The following is a 21,285-nucleotide window of genomic DNA, read 5'->3' as shown; positions in this document are numbered from 1 at the left end:
AAATGCGGAACCCCTTGTTGTGTGAAGTGAGCCTTGTTTTATAGAAATGAATGTGGCTCCAACCTTCAGATTGGATCTGGAATATGTTTAATTCAGATGGCAGTGCATAAGTCAGCTGGAATGATGGATTTCTGAGGTAGTGGACGCATGGCATGGACAAGATCTGCAAGTAAGTGGTTTATTTAATCAAAGAAGCATGTGCCCTTGCTGCAACAAGTGAGTGGACCTTTGCAAAGGTGAATTGGAGAAAGGTAATGGAATGCAAGGTCAGATTGTGAATCATGCATGTGAATGCATGTTTTGGTGTTAGAACATGGAATCTGCACGGTATGATTGTGTTTGTTGGTGTCAAGATGGCTGAGTGAATTAAGTAATGGAAGTGCATGTTCTTGGTGCAAAAGGGAGTTGGAATGGCATGGGAAGCACGGAATGGATGTGTGGAATCTGTTTTAGAGCTAGAAGTGCATAAATGAGCTGGAATGGCATGGAAGTACACGGCAAGGTTGCAAACATGTATGTGAATGCATGTTTTGGTGTTGGAATCACCTAATCTGACTTCAATGCTTTTGCCTTGCTTAGAATCACCCAATATGGCCGAATTGCACCACTTTACACTTCCACATCTTTTCCTGAAATTCAAGCAGTCACATGTTTCCTAGATTCTTCATTTGGACTTCAATTTAACTCCCTAGAATCCTCTCCACGTTTAGAATAATGCTCAGCTACCAAAAGGAACGTTTTTAATTCATTTGCCTTCCCATTGATCCAAATTCACCCTTGGCTGCACACTAACACCAAATAAGGTAAAATGCAACTAGTTTAATCCAAAACAATCACAAAGACGCCAAATAATGAAGATATAAATGTATACAAAATGTGACTTATCAATAATTACTCTCAGGTCCTGCTTCACCTCTTGCTGAGTCATGGCATTGATACGTCCATGAACCTAATATCCCGCTTCACTGTTATGGCCGCCTCGAGTCCTAGGACCTTAGTTGTTATGGCCTGCTCTGTTCCCTTGAGTACAGCTGCCTCAAGCTGCTCCGAACTGCTATGGCTGTCGTTGGGCAGAACACTAGGTACTCTAGCTACCACTGCCATCATAGTTCTAAGTACTGCCATAACCTTGAGTATTACTGCTCCCACTATAACTAGTATTCGGGTTATTACTCCCACCATAACCCAAACTATCAACATAATTAGCAGATGAAGATGGAGTACCGTAATCTCGGGTTATATGTCCAATGTTGCCACACCTGTAACACAATTCGGTCTAGCTGCACCTAAATCAAAATGGATGAATGATCGTCTCCCCGATTCACTGCATCGGCCGTCACTAAATGATCATGAACCCTGACACTGTCGCTTAAAAGAATAAAAGTGTTTAGGGTCGAAGAGGTTAAAAAAAGTAGAAGGCTCCCTCATGCTCCAGGATAGGAAATTACGATCCCTCTGATTATGATTCCGAGGGCAATTCTGACTTTGAGGCTGGTTCTGACTTTGAGGCTGATCTTTGTTAAGATTGTCTCATCTCGTCTGCTTGATCCTCAAGGCCATCTCAATCATTTCCTAATAAGACCTATGCCTCTGTGATGCCAAAAGCTCGCGATAATCCGGGTGTATAGCAATCAGCAGCTAAATCATCATCTCCCGTTGGTTCTCATAGGTTCCTTCATGGTGTCTCCACAGGAGCTAGAAAATGCTATTAAACTCTTTAATGCTCAGATCGCCCTGGCGAAACTCCAGGAACTCTTATCGCTTTCTCAGCTGATAATTGGGCTAAAAAAGTATGCACTGAAGAGTTTCCTGAATGTGGCCCAAGTCATCAAGGAACCAGGTGGACGACAACCCTTCACTGACTTCCACCAAAACCTCGCGTCCCCTTGAAGAAAGTAACCAGCGGTATTTGCCCATTCAGACGTTGGGCATTTCATGCTTTCTAGAGTATCCTCCATTTTCTCCAACCAATCCTCAGCCTCCTGACAGGCTCTAACTACCCTAAGATCCGGAACACCGTGGCTACGAGCAATCTCCATGTATGTACGACTTGGCCTGCTACTACTAGGAAAAGCATTCTGTAATGCGAAGGTCAACTGCTGAATTTATCCTATTATACCAAAACGAGGTCGTCGAGGTACATTCCCACCAGGATGGTCTATGATTTTGATAAGAAACAAACAAGATTTAGAAAGACGAAAGATCTTGGATCCAAGAAAGTTTATGATTACCAAATATAATGAAGTTCTAAGTATGCTCTGATACCAAACTGACACACCCCAATCCTGATGTTCGAAGGACATCAGGATGACCACGTGCTAGCCTAACACCCGCGGGTGACGAAAGCCATTTAATGAATACATATGCTGAAAACATGTGAAACATGCGTATAAATTTCATTCGAACTACAAGATAATATACTAATATTCAACTGCCAACAATGATAAAGATAGTGATAATACATGACATGTTCATAGTATACAACTAATTCAAAGTACAAGTGGAAGATAAAATAAAGAGGTGCTATTGCAATAGAAGTCAAAGCAGAGATGACGGCACGATATCACTGGTAAGGGAAAACCCCAGTAGTACAGGGTCGTAATCCTCGTTCCTATGTCCTAAGGGGGCGCAAAACAAACATGAGTAGACGAAGTTGATATATATATATATATATATAATATTGAAATAGTTATCAACATACTAACCCCCAAAGTTTTATGAAAACTAATAGCATAATATGTGATAGGTTTTTCCAAAAACCCTAGCATGCCATAAAACATTTCATAAAACACATGTCATATATAGTGTGCTAACTAGTGGTATCAGTATCGCCTGAAGGCATATAGAACTCTTCCTTCAAAACACTTCCTTCATAAGTATCAATCGCTCGTAGGCTTCTACAGCACCCAACTTGAATGTCAAAATAAGTATCATTGCCTGAAGGCTCTACAACACCCAACCCAAAGGTCAATATAAGTATCATCACCCGAATGCAGAACAATGATCACTAGATACGCACAAAACCATTGAATATACTTTTTCCAAACATAGGTACATATATCTTAAAAGCATCTTCATAGCATATAGTCATCCATCATATATACTATAAAGAAGTGTAAAAACATGTTCATAAGCAGTATATAGTCATCCATCATATATACTACGAAGAACATAATTTCGATAGAATATGGTATTCCAAAATATTCGCAGTAAAGCATGATATATCATAAGTGTAGATCTAATTTACTCATAAAATATAACCACTAAATCATGCTTTTCATGTATGCATTTCTACTATTAAAACATGCATTGTAAAAGGGGTCCACTCACAGATACTCCGTCATCGTAGAGCCGTACGAAATTGGAATGACATAATCGCCACTAATAATTGCACCTAAGCACATAAAGGGTACAATTAACAAAACTCTATTCAAATGATTGATTTGGGAAAACGGACATCAAAAACGGATCTAGGACGTCGAAATTAGCCTAGGATGGGTCCCGACCGAAAACCCAAAAAAGTCAACAAAAAGTCAACGTTGACGATCAAAGTCAAAGCCAACAGGTCGGGTCAACCAGGTCAGGTCAATCAGCTCGGGTCAACTGATTCAATGGGTTGGATCCGAGTTTTGGGTTTTGGGCTTAAGGCCCGGCCTAAGGAAATAAGGTTTAGGGTTACTGGGTTTTAATGGGCCGAGGCCCTAGGGTTTTGTACAACTAAGCTTGGGCTTGGAAGCCCGGCTCAGGGTTAAAAGGTTTTGGACATGGGATTAATTGGGTTGGGTTTAAGGTTTTAGCGAGCCGAATGCCCGATGTTGGTCACGGCCCAAAGGGCCTTGGTTCAAATGGGTTAAGTGGGTTGGGCTGGCCTAACTCAATTCGTCGGTCGCCAGACCTAACGAAATAGAAAGCTGGAATCTGGCCGGACAATTCCCCCGACTTCGATGAGGGATTAAAGCTGAACCAAAATTCGTCATTCTAAAGCCAAATTGAAGATAAAATAATAGGGGTTCGAGTCATACCAAGATAGAGTGGAGTTGGCGTCAGAGATGATCGGAAAATAGCTAGCAAGCTGCGGGATCTCGTTGGAAACTGGGAAGAATGTTCGTCGGGTATTCCTTTGTCCAATAAAACACCCCAATAGGTTTCAAAACTATCTAATCACTTTTCTCAACTCTATTTAGGGAGATTTAGAAGTGAGTTCGACTTACCTCGTTGGAAAACTCGCATACACAGTGAATGTGCACAGTGCCGAGAAGAGAGAGTGCAATCGGAGAGGTGAGGAAAAGAGAAGAGGTCCAGGCGATGATAGCGAGATGGCTAGTGTGTAGGTATGTACGTGTGTGTGTGAGTTCACCAAAAGAAGAAGAGAGAGTTGAGACGAGAAAGAGAGAGAAAAAGAGATTTGCGAGAGAGAGTGTGTGTGAAAGTTGACTCAGAGAGAAGAAGGAGAGAAAGAAAGAGGAGGTAGAGCTGGTGCCACGTGGTAGATAGAGAGAGGAGGAAAATCTAGATAGTGAGGGTGAAAATGTAATCTCATATATTTTTAAGGGCAAATGTGAAATTACATAAAGTTTTGGGGGTGGGGTTTCACATTGTGTTTATCATTCGCATTTTTCTTATCACCATAACCCCGTTAACTTTTTTCTTTCTTTTCTAAATAAAATGTGTTCTGCATTATGTCAATAATATAGTTGAATGATGTCATGATGGCATCAATTCTGAAAAATAACCTTGAAAGAAAACTAAGAAATATATGGAAGCGGCCATCTGAAAGAGAAGTAACATGAATTAATGTTATCTTGTGGCCTTAGTGGGGTTGGTGAAGTGACGCACTTAACTGATCCCCCACTAATATTTGATGTATACTTGATTTAGCATTCTAGTTTAAACTCAAAACACCCGGAAGCTGTTATTTACACATCATCACCTTCTACTATATATATATATATATATATATATATATGGTTTTGCCTTTTGTCGGCCGCACGATCTTTACCACTCAAACTCAATGATTTTGTCCATTAACTCTCTATTCTGGAAGCAACTATATATCCCTTCAAGTGCAGTTCAGACCGCAGAATATATGTATACATATGAACGGATGAACCCAAAGGCCACACCACTACCAGTGTCCACCACGAAATTCTAGCTACCACCTTAATTTGTCTTATAAATTAACATAGAGCTTCTCTCTCTCTCTCTCTCTCTCTCTCTCTTCTAGCTTACATCTGAAATATTATTCTTTACTGATCTGATAATATAATTACAGTTCAGAAAATGGCATTAGGGTTTGGCTACTTGGTCCTAGTCCTGTTAGTTATGATATCAAGTTATACAGCGAGCTTCGCAACGGCAGATTCAGCAAAAGACAGAGAGGAATGTACGCAGCAGTTAGTAGGGATGGCCACGTGTCTGCCTTACGTTGGAGGTCAAGCCAAGGCTCCAACACCAGACTGTTGCAGTGGTCTCAAACAAGTGCTCAACAACAATAAGAAGTGCCTTTGTGTTATCATTAAAGATCGCAATGATCCTGAACTTGGTCTGCAGATGAATGTAACGCTTGCTTTGGGCCTGCCTTCCGTTTGCAAGGCCCCTGCCAATGTCTCCAAGTGTCCCGGTACGTACGTACGTTCGTATTTCTAGTTATATACATACATACATTCTGCAGTAGTATTCTAACTTTGACACACTACTTTTTCTGTTTGATTTGCTGGTTGGCATGGAATTGCTGGATGCGCGCAGAACTTCTGCATTTGGATCCTAAATCACCAGAAGCTCAAGTTTTCTATCAACTGGAAGGCAACTCTACTAAAACTGCCAGCAGTCTTGCTCCAAGTCCTAGCGGTAAGTGATAACTAATATATTACTAACATTATTAGCAATATAGAAGAATTGGAATTAATTACTTTGTTTTTGTTTTTCTCTAGCTGAATAAAAATTAGGTTTAAAAATCTTTTTGGTCCCTCTGATATGGCTGGGTCAAAATTATTTTGGTCATTGTGTATTTAATTTAATCAATTTGATCACTGTATTGTTCAAAGTTTAACAATTTTTGTCACTTCAGTCAAATTGAAAGTAAAAAAAAAAATATATATTAAAATATTCATTAAATGAATGAATCTAATTAAGAGCACAAAAAGAGGAGGAATGAAAATATTGGGGGGCATCGGGGAAGATGGTCAGCCACCACGCGACCATCAACAACAACTAGAAAACCTAATCTGGCAAGTCTTGGTTCAATACGATTGCTTGAGATTTGAAACACAAATCAACAACCACTCCACCCCCCCCCCCCAACACAATAATCAAGCGTTACGACAGCCCTTGACTCACAGTTCCTCTGCTAGTTTGAGCGCTGAATTTATTCAATATGTGCGGATCCCCACCCCCCCCCCCCCCAACACAATAATCAAGCGTTACGACAGCCCTTGACTCACAGTTCCTCTGCTAGTTTGAGCGCTGAATTTATTCAATATGTGCGGATCCCCACCCCCCCCCCCCCCAAACAATAATCAAGCGTTACGACAGCCCTTGACTCACAGTTACTCTGCTAGTTTGAGCGATGAATTTATTCAATATGTGCGGATCCAGTAAGTGGAGTGCGTATGGTTGGGGGAGGGGGTGATCTTGGCAGGGGAGAGAGAGAGGTGGTGACGGTGTTGGGCTGGTCTTCCCCAATGCCCCCATTCTCAAGAAATTTTTAGTTATGACGGGAACACAAGTGGTACATCACGTGTTTTAATAGAAGTAGTGGGAAATTTTATTTTTTAATTTATTAAATTTTTTGCACACATATCCCACAATTTATATAATGACATGTAGTGTATCATTTTGTGTACCGGTTGTATTGAAAAATCTCGTCCTCTTTTTCAATCCTTATTCTTTTTAAATGAATTTTAAAGTTTTTAAATTGTTATTATATTCATTCTAATCATTTTAAATTGTTATTTTATTCATTTTAATTATTTAATAAATGTTTTAATATTTTTCAATTAAGTGACCAGAATTGTTAATTTTGAACACCACACTAACCAAATTAACTTAATAAAAACACGTGATCAAAATAGATTTTAGATTAATGTCACATTTATTACCTATTTGTATTATTTTTAAAAGTTCAGAAATATAAGTGGATTTTATTTTTATTAGAAAAAATGATATAAATAAATGATAAAAATAGTATTTTTGTAGGGTTTAAACACGACCAAATTTTTTTAAGCCTAAAAATTAGCTATAACGGTTTTGGGTTCTTTAATTTCCTATATATTGCAGTGGATGGGCCGACGAGTGCCAAAAGTGTGGGGTCAAGTTCTAGCAGTGGCGCTGCTCGACAGGATATTGTCGGTCTGTTACGGTGCAACGAAATGGTTATGATTAGAGACTCGTCTTGGTGCTTCGTCTTAATGGTTTTATACTTGTTTACCTAGATGCTTGAAACGGATTAAACTCTTTTATTACAAACTCAGATCTTGAGGGCCTAGAGTCTATGACCCGTGACTTTCATGATAATGTATTATCTTGAGGTTCAATGATAAATATATAATAACTATTGTCTCTATCTTTTGGGCTAGACGCAATTTAGAAGAATTTTTTGTTCTTTTAAATTCAGATGTCTGGATGTGCCATCACGTATAGATTGACTAACATAGGAAAAATGAAAATAATTGTATTTTGCGCCTTGATTTTGATTTTAATCAACTACATGAGATTAAAGAACCTTTTTCAGTATGAGTTAAAACAAGTTATAAAGAGCACCGATTTATGAGACCATAACCATCCCCTATAATTATACTAATCGTTGTTTTCATGACCATGATCTGTTAAAAAATGCAACCCATAACGGAAACTTGTGGTTCTACTCCTAATTGCATGAAGGCTTATTAATATAATTCAACATCTGTTGAGTTGTATTTAAATTGAGACAATATCAATATTATTAACAGTAGGCTAGCCGTTGATTCAACTTTGAAATCTAGTGCCTCTTCAAAATGAACCAAATCGTCATTAGCCAAACATAGCCAACACTAAGATAGTTTTGCTCTTTTTGCTAAAGTTACATGGAAACCCTTGTCTCTTTTCTTTTTCTTTTTCTTTTTTTTTTTTTTTTTTTTTTTTTTTTTTTTTTTTTTTTTTTTTGCTTGTCCCTGTTTATTGTTCACTTATTATTCTCTTTACTATTCAATCAACTCTTTTTTTGACACCCCATCTATCTTTGCTCTCATTTCCCTAACCAGCAAAAGAGATCCCAAATATTTTACTCCTTTTTCGTTGTTCACCCAATAAAATCATCATAAATTAATAAGACCAAGAAAATTGCAACGTGCTCGCTCTAAACCTTTGATGGGGCTTGATGAGTCCATATTATATTATATATTTTACCCTAATTTTAGTTATAATTTATTTGTTATTTTGGTAGAATTTTGATACTTTAATTTATATTCTTAATATAGGACATTCAATTTCCTCTGAAGCAAAAAGTGATCGAACGGATGAATTTTGGAGTGATTCTAATTGGAGGATGTTCATGATTCTTTCAAAATGAATGTATTAAAATTCCAGATTTTTCTACTAAGCGTTTGACCGTGGCGATGAAATAAAGGCCCAGTGCATAGCTTTTTCAGATTGACGTTTTTGGACTTTTTGGGTATTTTGAAGGTCAATATGACATATTTTGAGGAAGATTCCTTCTGAGGATTTGTAGGGGACGTCTCCAGCTTTCCAAAGAGACATTTTGGGACCAAATCGGAGTTTATTTGGTTGGTCAAAAGTCTGATTTCCTGAGAAGTCCAAATTTCAGTTTAAATAAGAAACCTTTTATTTTCTGTTTTATTATTTTATTATGTTTCCTAGTTTTATTCTAAGACTTTTTAGGGTTTTATTTTGTCGTAGTATAAATAAGACTTTTTAGCCGTTAGGGTTAGAAGGAAAAGAGAGGGGGAAACGCACAAGCCTTTGACAACAAGTTTATTTTCTAGGTGTTTTCTACCCTTGTTCTTAATAATATTTTATTATGATTGTTCATAGCTAGTTCTTTTGCTACGGCGAAGCCTTGAGTCTTAGCATGAATATGTAATTTTATTAATTTGCTTATGAATGGAAGCATGCTTGCTTTGAATTATTAATCATTGTGATTAAACTAACTAATTGTCTTAGTAATTCGCGACCATTAGGATTTTTAGACAAGTAGTTTGATGCAATTTTTGTCTGAACATCACCCTGAAATTGAAGAGGGCTTCTTGTGATTAGTAATTGTAAGTTCACTTATGGTGAATATCACGCTCTTAAGGGTTGCATGATTTTTCAAAGGGTTTTCACAAAGCTTTATGAGTCTTGCATGTTTATATTTGATCTAAACATTACAGACGGGTTGCATGTTAGATATACGTTTTCACTTGAACATCACGAGGAAAATATGCATTAGGAAAACCTAACCTTCAAAGCATGTATGTCATGTATGTGGAAATTCATAAGTAATTAGTAGAATTGCATAGGATTGTAACAGTGACGGCTGAACCCTAGGCTTTACAAATTGACTTTCTTTAAATTGCATAATATTAAATTCTAAAATCAACATTTTCCAAACTTTGTTTTCAATAATTAATTAAGAGTTGGTTTTAAACACAAATTATTCATTCAATCTCTGTGGAAAACGATCTTACTTGAGCTGTTATACTACGAGCCTCTATTGATATAGCATCCACTTGAAACCAACTTCGACTTGAAGTTCTGTATATTTTTGTTAGTTTCTATTACAAGAGAAAGAAACTAACTGAGCGGACCTAAGTCTTCTTTAGGAGAAGCTGAATTTTTTTCAGCAATTGGTCATGTCAACAAGGCCATTCAATTCGTTACTTGTTTGCCCTTTTAGTTCTTTTATTGAAGCAAGTTGATGGCATGATTGCAGGACGTTGTTCATCTGTGTATAATAATTTACTAAATATTCAGTTGTTTGAGTGACTGGGTTGTATAATATCAATGAAGAAATTAGGGTAAAGTACAAAAAATTACCTTAATTATTGGTATCACGACACTTTCATACCTTATCTTTTAAAATTAACAATGTCATACCTCATCTTATGAAGTTGTGTCAATGTTATACCTTCCGTTAGCTTGGCGTGAATTTCTCAGTTAAATGCTGACATACCTTGATTCAGGATCCACTTTCTATTAAAAAAATTATTAAAATATTATTAAAAACTAAAAAAAAATCATTTAATATTTTTTAAATATTAAAATAATAAAGAAAAGTAAAAAAAAAAAAAAAAAAAAAACAAACAAACAAACAAAACAAAAACAAAAAAAAAAAAACAATTCCTCCCTTCCCTCCCTCCCCCTCCCCCAAAACAAAACTTCATCCCTTCACCCTCTCCCCACCCACCCCACCCCCCCCCCCCCCGGCGTCCTTTTCTCTTCTCCCCCATCCCCCCCCCTCTTCTCCCCCACCCGTGCCCCTACTTGCAACCCAGAAAAAAAAAAAAAATCCTAGTTCATCTTCCCCTCGCACCCACCCCTTGCGGAATCGGCCTGGTGAACGGGATCTGGATTTTTTTTTTTCCTTCTTCTTCTTCCTCCTCCTTCTTTTTCTTTCTGGGTTGCAGGGTTTTTTTTTTTTTTTTGGGGGGGGGGGGGTACGAACTGGGTTGGGTTTTTTTTTTCTTCTTCTTCTCCTCCTTCCTTCTTCTTCTTCTTCTTCTTCGAGGGGTTGGGGGTTGATGGGTTTTCAAATTTTTTTTTTTTTTTTGGTTGAAGATTAAGCAGGGAAGAAGATGAAGATGTCTTCTTCTTCTTCTTCTTCTTCGAGGGGTTGGGGGTTGATGGGTTTTCAAATTTTTTTTTTTTTTTTTGGTTGAAGATTAAGCAAGGAAGAAGATGAAGATGGGTTCTTCTTCTTCTTCGAGGGGTTGGGGGTTGAAGGGTTTTCAAATTTTTTTTTTTTGGTTGAAGATTAAGCAGGAAAGAAGATGAAGATGGGAGGAGAGAGAGAAGGGGGAGGGGGTGGAAGGGACGAAAGGTTTTGATTTTTTTTTTTTTTAACTTTTCTTTATTATTTTAATATTTAAAAATATTAAATGATTTTTTTTAGTTTTTTTAATATTTTAATAGAAAATGAGGTCTAGGTCAAGCTCCGTCAACATTTAACTAACAAATTAATGGCAGACTAACAGAAGGTATAACATTGGCACAAATTCGTAAGATGAGGTATGACATTGTTAATTTTAAAAGATGAGGTATGAAAGTGTCGTGACACTAATAGTTGAGGTAATTTTTTGTATTTTACCCAAGAAATTAATTTCACGTTCTGATTCTAGCTAACGTAAACCTCAAATGAGAACTCAACGAAATTTTATTAGCTATTAAAAGGAAAAATAACGAGTACATGTTATGACCTAACCTCATGACTCAGTGGTATTTCTCTCATATTTGGGACAAGTCACAAGGTGAGAGTTTGATCCTCCCCCTCCCCAATTGACTTAGAAAAACAAATTTTGATTTCCTTGCACATTAATTTTGTTTTGTGTAGGTAATTAATAGGTAGTGTCATTTTCTAAAATCTCAAGGGATGAGCTCTTGAGGAGATGCTATAGAAGACAGTACATGACAGAGGATTTCAAACAATAGATCTAATAATCGAATTAGCTGGGTATGTGAATTTCGACTTGTCAATTATATATATAATAGCAAACAACTGAGACTAAACATATCTTCGTAAGTATCGCATACTCGAATTCGAATATATGTTTATACACAGAACACTTATGCTGTATACATGATGTGAAGGCAAAGCAAATAAAGTGTTGTAGTTTGATATGTAGAAACAAACAAGCAAGAAACTTATCGCTTACAATATTACATAGTTATCCGAGGAACGGCGGCCTTAAGCTTCCTGGGCTCTCTAAGGGTTGGGTCGCTCCTGACTTTAACCAAATGGCCTAAAACTTTGGCACAACGACTCACCAGTTTTTTCAACTTCACTCCTCCTTGCAAACTCTCTTCTGCCTTTTGCTGCTTCTTGACCAGTTGAAGGTGTTTCCTGTTTCCTTCTTCAGTGAAGTGTTGGCCAAGTGAACTTCTTCCAGTGCTCCCTTCCTTACCTGACTTGATGACCAGCTTTGCTTTTTCATCCCCATTGATCAATTGCTTCAAGATTTTACGGTCAGAACCATTCTCTTTGGAGGGCGAGAGCAAGGGCGAACTCTGATCTTCTCCATCTCCATTTCCATCCCGAAAACTTTCAAGAGCAAGAGCGGGAGCGGGAGCGGGAGCGGGAGCGGGAGCAGGGTTGCTAATTCCTCCTTCGACGTTATGATTAAAAGACGACTTTCTAGTCCTCCTTGACATTGTAATATCAAAACAGCGTTTGTTGATACTGCACTCGCTCCCCTTTCCCATTGTTTTGCTGAATTATGCGGATCAAGTGCATATCAGCACATGTTCTATCTTTGTTTTTTTTATTTTTTGGGGGTATGATCTCATGATCTTCTCTGCGAGTGCAAGGAATATATGACATGATAAAACAATTGCAAGAAAAATGTTGTGGTTGTAGCTTCTACTTTAATAATTTTTAGTAGGAGCAACGCCGGATTGCTTAGCGATTGAGCAATTGGTGAGAGAGTAGTTCCAAAGGATCTGAAAAGAAAAGGTGAAATGTCTCCGCACTCTGCAGTGCCGGTCGAATAAAACTTAATTCCATTTTAAACCAACACATCATCGTAAGTATACTTCTGCCGAGGAATTCAAAAGGTGATGGGAGGTCGCACCATATATGCATTATTTATTTATTGGTTTATATGTTTATTTTCTTATATGCTCACATCAACAGTGGTTGTGGCCTCGCCATACCTTTTCTTGATTTGATCAGTCACTTTCTCTTTTGAATTTTCTGCTTGGTCACCTTTTTCTCTCAGACTGAGGGTAGGTGACTTTCATGCTTTCAGTTGGAAGCGTTATCATCCATTAATTCATTGAGAAGAACTCGCACGGTACGGGGATTGGATTCCTTTTTATGCTCTTTTTTTTTTTTTTTTTTTTTTTGTCAAACTAAATTTACTTTCATTAAATAAAAAAACTAATATAAGAAATAGAAAACCCGAAGGCAATCCAATACAAGCATATTCCATTAATAAAAAGAACTTCAAATTTTTACATTTTAATCAAAAATCATCTACTAACCTTTTTTAATAATACAAATGACATAATTTTCTCAAGGTTTTGATTCTAAAGAATTATGTGAGTTCATCGTTTTCAGGCAATGCATGTTTTCACAAGACAAAAAAGGGTATAAGTTTCAAATCTTGTGAAATTGGACCAAGAACTAAACACTATTTATGAAACATGACTACGAACTAGGCACTATTTATGAAAGTAGACCAATAACTGACACTATTATGATATCGGACCAAGAAAGAGACGTTATTTATGAAATTGTATCAAGTACTATACACTAATTATGAAATTAGACCAAATAACTAGGCACTATTTATGAAACATGACCAAGAACTACGCACAAGAACTAGATACTATTTATGAACTCGACCAATAATTAGTGTAGCACCGTTCAGTTTCATAAATAGTGTTTCAGTTTCATAAATAGTGTTCAGTTTCATAAATAGTGTTTCAATTTCATAAATAGTGTTCAATTTCATAAATAGTGATTAGTTTCATAAACAGTGTTTGTGATGGATGCGACGACTCGTCCCAAATTAAAATATATTTTATCCTTGAACGCGTGGAAATGACAATTTTACCCTCGTGAGCGTTGTGATGTGATGTGAATGTATGTATATGGTTTAAATTATTGCCCCGTTGGCAAAAAAATATTGATATTTGAGGTTACGAGGGTGTCGATGTGAATTAGTGGCCGAGTTGGATTCATAGTGGAAATATTAGTAAGGAAGAGAGGAAATTGGGTTTGACCCAAATTGCATAAGCTCGGCCATGCAGCCCAATTAGGACTTAGGACAATTTAAAATGCCCAATTACATTGGACACACATACACACACGTGCAACTTTCTTCCCTTCTCTCTCTTTTTCTCGAAAATTCTTTCCGTCTGTACAATCGAGCCTTCAACTTTCAAACACCATCAAAACACCACAGATCGAACTCCTAAGGACCACCTTTGGATTCCTTGCAAGCCTATGAACCTAATCATACCAGTTGTTCAAAGAAAGGACGCCGGGAACTTAAGAACTCGCGAGCTCTGATGGGGTACCCTGTTACTCCAACGTGATCGTGGATCATTCATAGTATTTTAAAGCTCAAAAAGGGTCCTAAACGTTTCTACTAAGATCCTAGGCTAGTTTTGGAGTGGTTAGACATCGAAACGCTTGGGCCTATTGAGTTTCAGGTTTGGCCGGTTGTGTCGAGCTATTTTTCGACCGTTTTTAGTCGGTGTTAGGACTTCAAAATGGTAAGATCATGTTCTACTCGTCTAGGGCTTCAATTTGATATAAACTTTATGAAATTTGGTTGAAAAATGGCGAAGATATTAAAGTTTAAAGTTTTTTCAGAAACCGACGAATGCAGCGGTGATCGGCTTTGGAATACGGCGAACCATCGGAGAAGACAAGGAATATTTCGTCAACTTTGACAGAATATACTAACAGCATAAGGTAACACCGTTAGTTTTTAGACAGTACATGCTGATATTTAACGGAATATTCCCTAACCTCGTTAGGGAATCCGTCCGTGTGTCAGGCACGTGCCCGCGCGTGCCGGGCGCATATGGCCTTGCCTTAGCCGGCACGTGGGACGTCGGTAAATTATTCTAAAAATACGAGGATGCTCGGGGTGTTGAGTAGGCCACGATAGTATATTCAAGCACCCCAATTGAGCAACGTATGATAAGTTATTTCATAATGATGGTTATGTGCTTAAAAATAACATTAAAATAGTTGTTTCACATATAGGTGAGATGTTTCTAGAAGACGAGCGCAGCCAGGTGAGACTTGGGGGTTACAACTCAGCTAAATACCAGTGAGTGGGCTTTTGAGTTATATATATGCCTTATGTTTCTCAGAAACTGTTTAAATGGTTTTTACGTTTTAAATGCCATATCGTATGCATTACATATTAGAATATGCTTTATTATAGATGTGCATATTACTGCTCAACGATGTGGACGCTCAAATAAGCTTCAGGTGAGTATATAGCGATGGTTGTGATGGTAGTGTGTATGATTATGATGAGTTGCTTTTAGTGATTTATATCTTGCACCCTGATGTTAGTGCTCCGCCCGAGGGTAGGGCCTAGCCTTCACTTGATTGTTTACCTCCCGCACCATACGCTCACCTTGGATCCAAGGCAGGTGACAGCCTATCGTACAAACCACATTAGGTGGTTCTAACTCATAGGTGACTTGTGATACTTCGCACAGCCTTCACGTGATCGTAGCACTTGAGCGTACTTATTTACACCTGGCCTGTCGTACAGACCACATAGGTGGTTCTGACTCGTTTGTAGGATTTGATTTGATTGTTAAGTTATTGATTCAGCCGTACAGGTCACGTTAGGTAACTCCAGCTGATGTGTCACTTTATATTAGTGTAATTCACCTGGCTTACTTATTCATGGTTGAGATGATTGTCATGGCATACACATGGTTTGGTTATTCTCGAGTATAGTTTTCATATATGTTTACAGTATTATTTTCTGGTAAACTTATATGGGTTTTATAGTGAGGGGTTATTACATTTGAAAAGATAAATGGCTTTGAAAGTTTTGTTTTTGCCCACTCACACTTTCTGTTTTACGCCCCTCCAGGTTCTAGATAGAAGTTCGTGTTGGTGGCTCACTAGGACTTCACGGCGGTTCTGATAGACATCCACCAGTGTAGGGTTTCTTTTATAATCTGTATAATTATTACTTAGTCTTCTGGACTACACTTCGATACCTATGCTCTGGTTGTGTGTGTCTTTACTCTAATCACTTTCACTCGTATTTATAGGCTAGTCTAAGGTAAGATAACTAGTGATATTTATTTATTCGCATTTTCATATCATTACCACTTCCTCACAGCACACATGGTTACATCACCCTCACGTGACGGCCAACATGCCTCGATTGAGGTTGGGATGTGTCAATGGACGCGTGTCAGTTTTTTTTTTTTAATTTCTTTTTTTATTAAAATTGTGTCATTTTCATTAAAATTTAAGTTCTTGTGTCCTTTTATTAAAATTTAAGGGGTCTTCATTAATATTTAATTATTTTTCATTAAATAAAGTTATAGCATGGTTTTTGGTTAAAATAAAATTAGCTCAAGTCCTTTTCATGAAAGCTCCCTATTCCAAAAGTAAATACAACATAAAAGTTCAAAAAGAGTAACACAACAAAAATCCTAGATTTGGTAGAATGCAAACTCCACCACACCAGCTGTGCCGCCATTGCATATCTGCCACCACCAAGAGGAAGGATTCACGAACAAACTGGATGAACGGAAAAATGGGGTTGAGCGAGCAACCCCCGCAAAAAGCACTCTCATAGTCCTACCAAATAGTAACAACCATCCAACACTAAAATGTGATGCCAAGGAGAGACACACCATGGGCCAAGTAGTAGATGTCAACAATGAAGGATTGACAACAGGGAGAAACATCAGAGGAAAAAAGGGACATAAAAGGTCAAATTTAAGACAAGCTCAAGGAAACTAGAAATTAGAGATTATATCAAAATCAAGAAACGCAGGTGAAAAGGGAGAAAGGAGTCAGAGGGAAAAGGAGGAAGCAAAGAAACAGAGGAATGAAGGGTTGGAAGGCACGGGGAAGATGAGAGGAAGGGGAGGATGCATAAAGAGATGAGAGCTAGGAGTCTTGAGAGGGTGGACGGGGCACTAGTTGCCGACCCTAAGCCGGAACCAGAGGCTGACAGCCAAGAAGCTTTTAGAAGTAGGATTTTTAGGAGAGATGAAGGATGCACGAAGCTCTAAAAAGAAAAAAGGGGAGAAGCTGATTGATCGGCTTTTCTACTTAAACATGTGTTTTTCTCTGTGTTTGATTTATACTTATGTGACGCAGAAAGAACCAAAATGGCCGAGGGAAATAGAAAGAACGGGGGATAGATATCTGGGAATCACTCAACCAGGGGCAACGAAAATCACTCACGTTGTTAATCGTGGATTCACTCACACGATCAAGCCTCACACTTGATTTAAGGAAGGAGAAAACTCTCTTCTTAGATTACTTTTAATCTACAAATTGACTACTTTAAAGATACATTTGAAGCCCTTTAAATAGGGAGATACAAACTCATTGCTACAAGAGATGATAAAGAAAACATCTTGTAGTTACTATGCAACCTAATTAAGAAAGCCTTAATCATATTCTTAAGGAACGAGAAGCCACACCAGCTATCATAACTTTATGTGGCTGTATTAATTTATCATTCATGTACTGCATCAATCTCTTCTTCTCGAAAAGAACTCATCCTCGAGTTCGAATCCTTTTTTATCTTTGTTTGAGTTTAGGTTTTCCACCTGTCTAAGATGTAAACTGGTGGAGCTTTCCAAATAATTGAGTATCAACGACTTGGGTTAATAATATCTTCAAAATAGCAAACAAAAAGTCATCACATAAGGCACCGAACCAGATTTACAAAATAGTAAAATCAGCAACATCAAAGCCACGTTTGAAATCATCTTCCAACCAGGAATTTCCTTCCTTTATTGGAAAAAGTTGAAAAACTATAGGCTCAAGACTTTCTTGTGTGGTTGATGATGCAACTTCTTGAATGAACTTAATTGGAAATACCTCTTTGGTAGGAATCATCAAATATCCATCTTAAGAATAATCATCATATATTGGAGGAAGACTCCAATCAACTCGTTGGAAAGAAAATAAATCTTGTTCCCAAAGTAGCTGCTTAGAATTAACTTGAAAAACCTGATTATCATTCTCGGCAACAAAACATTCATGCATTCTTTCCATTTGAAATATAGTTTTGTTTTTTTCTTGGTGCAAAACGTGTTCCTTCAATATATTGCTGATATATTTATGCAAAACTTGGAGTGAGCGCTGCTTCTTTCTAGACAATAGGCTCGACCTTCGCAGTGATATGTAGCTTGCCGGGTAAAGCAAAAGTTAGGAAATTCAGTGTAGAGAAAGAACAAAGGCTGTTCTTTGTGGAAGCACAGCGGAGAACCTGCTCTCGTACCATGTGACGCAGGTCGAACCACTTGTAAATAGAAAGAACAAGGATAGATACCTGGGAATCACTCAACCAAGGGCAATGGATTCACTCAGGTCGCTAATCATGGATTCACTCGACACGACCAAGTCTCACACTTGATTTTAAGGAGGAAAAAACTCTCTCTTCTTAGATTAACTTTAATTCACTAATTGTCTACTTTAAAGATACATTTGGAGCCCTCTAAATATAGAGATACAAACTCATTGATACAAGAGATGATTTATTGGAAGAATGTGCTGTTACAGACAGGACGGCAAGCATCATGGGTGCATGATACAGACAGCACGGCAAGCATCATGGGTGCATGTCATTGCTGAATCTGGAAAGGAAAGACAGCAAGACAGCAAGGGTGTAAAGGACAGCAAGGGTGTAAAGCTTTGTGTAAAGCTTTCAGCTTTCTTTGTTGCTGACTCATGGACAGCAGGGAAAGGAATTGCATGTGCTGTTGCATCCGAAGCTTTCTTTGTATTATGTATAAATATGCCTTCCCATAAGGCTTTCTAGATATGAAATGAATTACAATTCAAATCAGAAAAGTCAATATGGTATCAGAGCAGGAAAAATAACCTGCTTCTGCATCATCTTATCCATAATCGACAGAGAGCCTTTCCAAGAGCAGAGAGCCGAGGCCAGAGCTGGTTCCACCTCCAACGGCGTGGAACACCAGAAAACCTTGAAGCCCCGTATAGTTATCAGCAAGCTTTCGGATTCGATCAAGGCAGAGATCAACAATCTCCTGTTTAGACTTGGCGGGCTTTGCGGCAGGGTTATCGAACCAGCTTGGGCATCTACAGGCAGTGCCCCATCAATGTCCAACTCTTGACATTGTTCTGCATCCAGCAAATCAATTGTAGAAGGAGAAGGTCCAGGAGTGCTCCAGGGACTGCGGCGCAATTCCCTTCGAAGGCTTCGACGACGCCGAGTCTTGGTCGCCGACGATCTCTCCTTCTTCGGGCTCGTCGTCATCCTCCCTCGGCTTAGCGTTCGCCTCGGTCTTGGCCTGATCTTCTGAAGCTGAAGTCTTGGGTGCGTCTTCGACTTATTTAATTCCGAGCATCGCCATCTGTTCGACGATCGGTTTCTGAAGGATTCGAATCAAACCGAAAGAGCGGAGATTGGTGCTGTTGACGGCGGCGAAGAAGCTTTGGAAGAGCTGCCTTGCGGTGGTTTGGTTGTTCCATCTCAATAGAATAATCGAAGAAAAAAAAAAGGAGCTTGAATTTTTTGTAGCAGCTTTTGTTCTTGGAGCCGTATAAATTTTCTTTTTTGGCCTTCGATTAAAAAAAAAAAAATCAGAAAAAAAAAATTCTTTCTTTATTCTTATAGGTCTTTATATGGCAGAAGAGAATTCTTATTCGTTTGGAGATTCCCAGATACCTTCCTCCTCAACCGTGTCTGAGGTGGATGTCAATCCAAATCAAAGATTAAGCTCGGTCTTGTTAAATGAGTTTAATTACTTACCTTGGTCGAGAGCAGTGAGTCTTGCCCTAGGTGGAAGGTCCAAGCTAGGGTTCATAAATGGAAGCATCGAAGTTCCTGATGTTTCTTCACCAACTTATGAAATCTGGCTTTGCAAGGATCAGCTAGTTATGTCATGGCTCCTAAATTCCATGGAACGTAAACTAGCTGAAATATTCAGTTATTCTGAATCATCATTCAAACTATGGCAGACAGTCAAGGAAATGTATGGCAGCCAGAACAATGCTGCACGTGTGTTTCAATTGAAGAAGAACATTTCCAACATACAACAAGAAGGAAAGCCCTTTGTTCAACTTCTAGGCAGCATGAAGAGCATGTGGAATGAGCTGGAAATGTATCGGCCTCACACAACTGAGGCGTCTTTACTACTGAAAAGGGCAGAAGAAGACAAGATATTCTAACTCTTGTCAAGTCTCGATCCAGGATACGAAGACCTACAAAGCCATATACTCATGAACCCCGAACTACCTTCCTTCACCAGCGTATGTGCAACAATCCAACGAGAAGAAGTACGAAGGAAAGTCATGAACACTGGCACAAAGACCAGTGTAACTGAAGCAAGGGCTTATCTAGCCAACGAAAGAAAATACAAAGTGAAGAATCCACACTTAAAGTGCTAACACTGCAACTATACTGGTCACGTTAAGGAGACATGCTGGATTTTACATCCAGAATTAAAGCCAGAGTTCATGAAGGATAACAAGGGCTCACAAAGACTAAACCGTGCACCACATAGAGCCAACAATGCAACTACCTCAACCTCTCATAGGTCTGATACACTCAAGAGCTTCACTGCAAATCCAGCTGCACTCATAAATGAGTTTGCAGTGTATCTTCAAAGCAAGAAAGAAAGGATTAAGAGTGATCAAACGGTCGGCTTTGAAGATGGAAGTTTAACAGCTTTGCTAGGCAAGTTTGCTGGATTTCTGACAGAAACACAACACATGGCCCAAGATGACATGCAAGGTATCATGACTGCTTTTAAAACTGCTCTTAATGTAAATATGATGCATGATTTGTGGATTGTTGATTCGGGTGCCACAGATCATATGACCAACCATGTTTCTAAGTTTCACAAGTTTGAAAAATTTTCAAAACCGTCTCAAGTATCAACTGCCAATGGTGAGAGTTCTAAGGTTTTAGGGAAGGGAAATATCAACTTAATATCGGACAAAATTGAGTCAGTAGCCTTATTTGTTCCTTCTTTTCCATTTCAACTTCTATCTGTGGGAAAAATCACCAATACCTTAAATTGTTTGGCCATTTTCTCTCCTCACAATGTCATTTTTCAGGATTGCCTCACCAAGAAGACGATTGGTGAAGGGTTTTACCTTGATGGCCTCTATTACATATAAAAAAACAGTCTCAGAGGATTTCAAGCCAAGTCCAGTCCATCCCAAGATAGTCAATTGTGGCATCAACGTTTAGCTCATCCTTCCCAACCTGTTTTGTCTTCCTTGTTTCCAAACTTAGGTAATGATTTAATTTCGTGTGAAACATGTCATTTGTCTAAAGCCACCAGATTGCCTTTTACCTCATCCTTATCTAGGACTAGTAAAGTTTTCGAACTAGTTCACTCAGATGTATGGGGACCAACGTTTGAATCTTTTGATGGTTATAA

The 21,285-nt window shown here is 38.3% G+C and overlaps 1 protein-coding gene across 2 annotated transcripts; it reads left to right on the top strand.

Moving 5' to 3' along the window:
- The first annotated feature begins 5,044 nt into the window (after positions 1–5,044).
- On the top strand, positions 5,045–9,104 carry LOC103945925 (non-specific lipid transfer protein GPI-anchored 14-like). 2 transcript variants are annotated; one of them, XM_048586375.1, is made up of 3 exons: positions 5,045–5,620; positions 5,746–5,847; positions 8,454–9,104. In XM_048586375.1, exons 1-3 carry the CDS (start codon positions 5,281–5,283, stop codon positions 8,543–8,545), a joined length of 534 nt encoding a protein of 177 aa, XP_048442332.1. In that variant the 5' UTR covers positions 5,045–5,280; the 3' UTR covers positions 8,546–9,104. The 2 variants fall into 2 exon arrangements, with proteins under 2 accessions (XP_048442332.1, XP_048442331.1); XM_048586374.1 differs by lacking the exon at positions 8,454–9,104 and adding an exon at positions 7,276–7,562 and having other exon boundaries at positions 5,063–5,620.
- The last annotated feature ends 12,181 nt before the right edge of the window (positions 9,105–21,285 follow it).

Source organism: the organism of the source record quoted next, unplaced genomic scaffold, assembly GCF_019419815.1.
Source record: "Pyrus x bretschneideri cultivar Hongxiangsu unplaced genomic scaffold, Pyrus_bretschneideri_v1 Contig24, whole genome shotgun sequence".
Taxonomy (NCBI): Eukaryota; Viridiplantae; Streptophyta; class Magnoliopsida; order Rosales; family Rosaceae; genus Pyrus; species Pyrus x bretschneideri.
The sequence above is the reverse complement of the archived record's forward strand: the minus strand, read 5'-3'. Positions and strand labels throughout refer to the sequence as shown.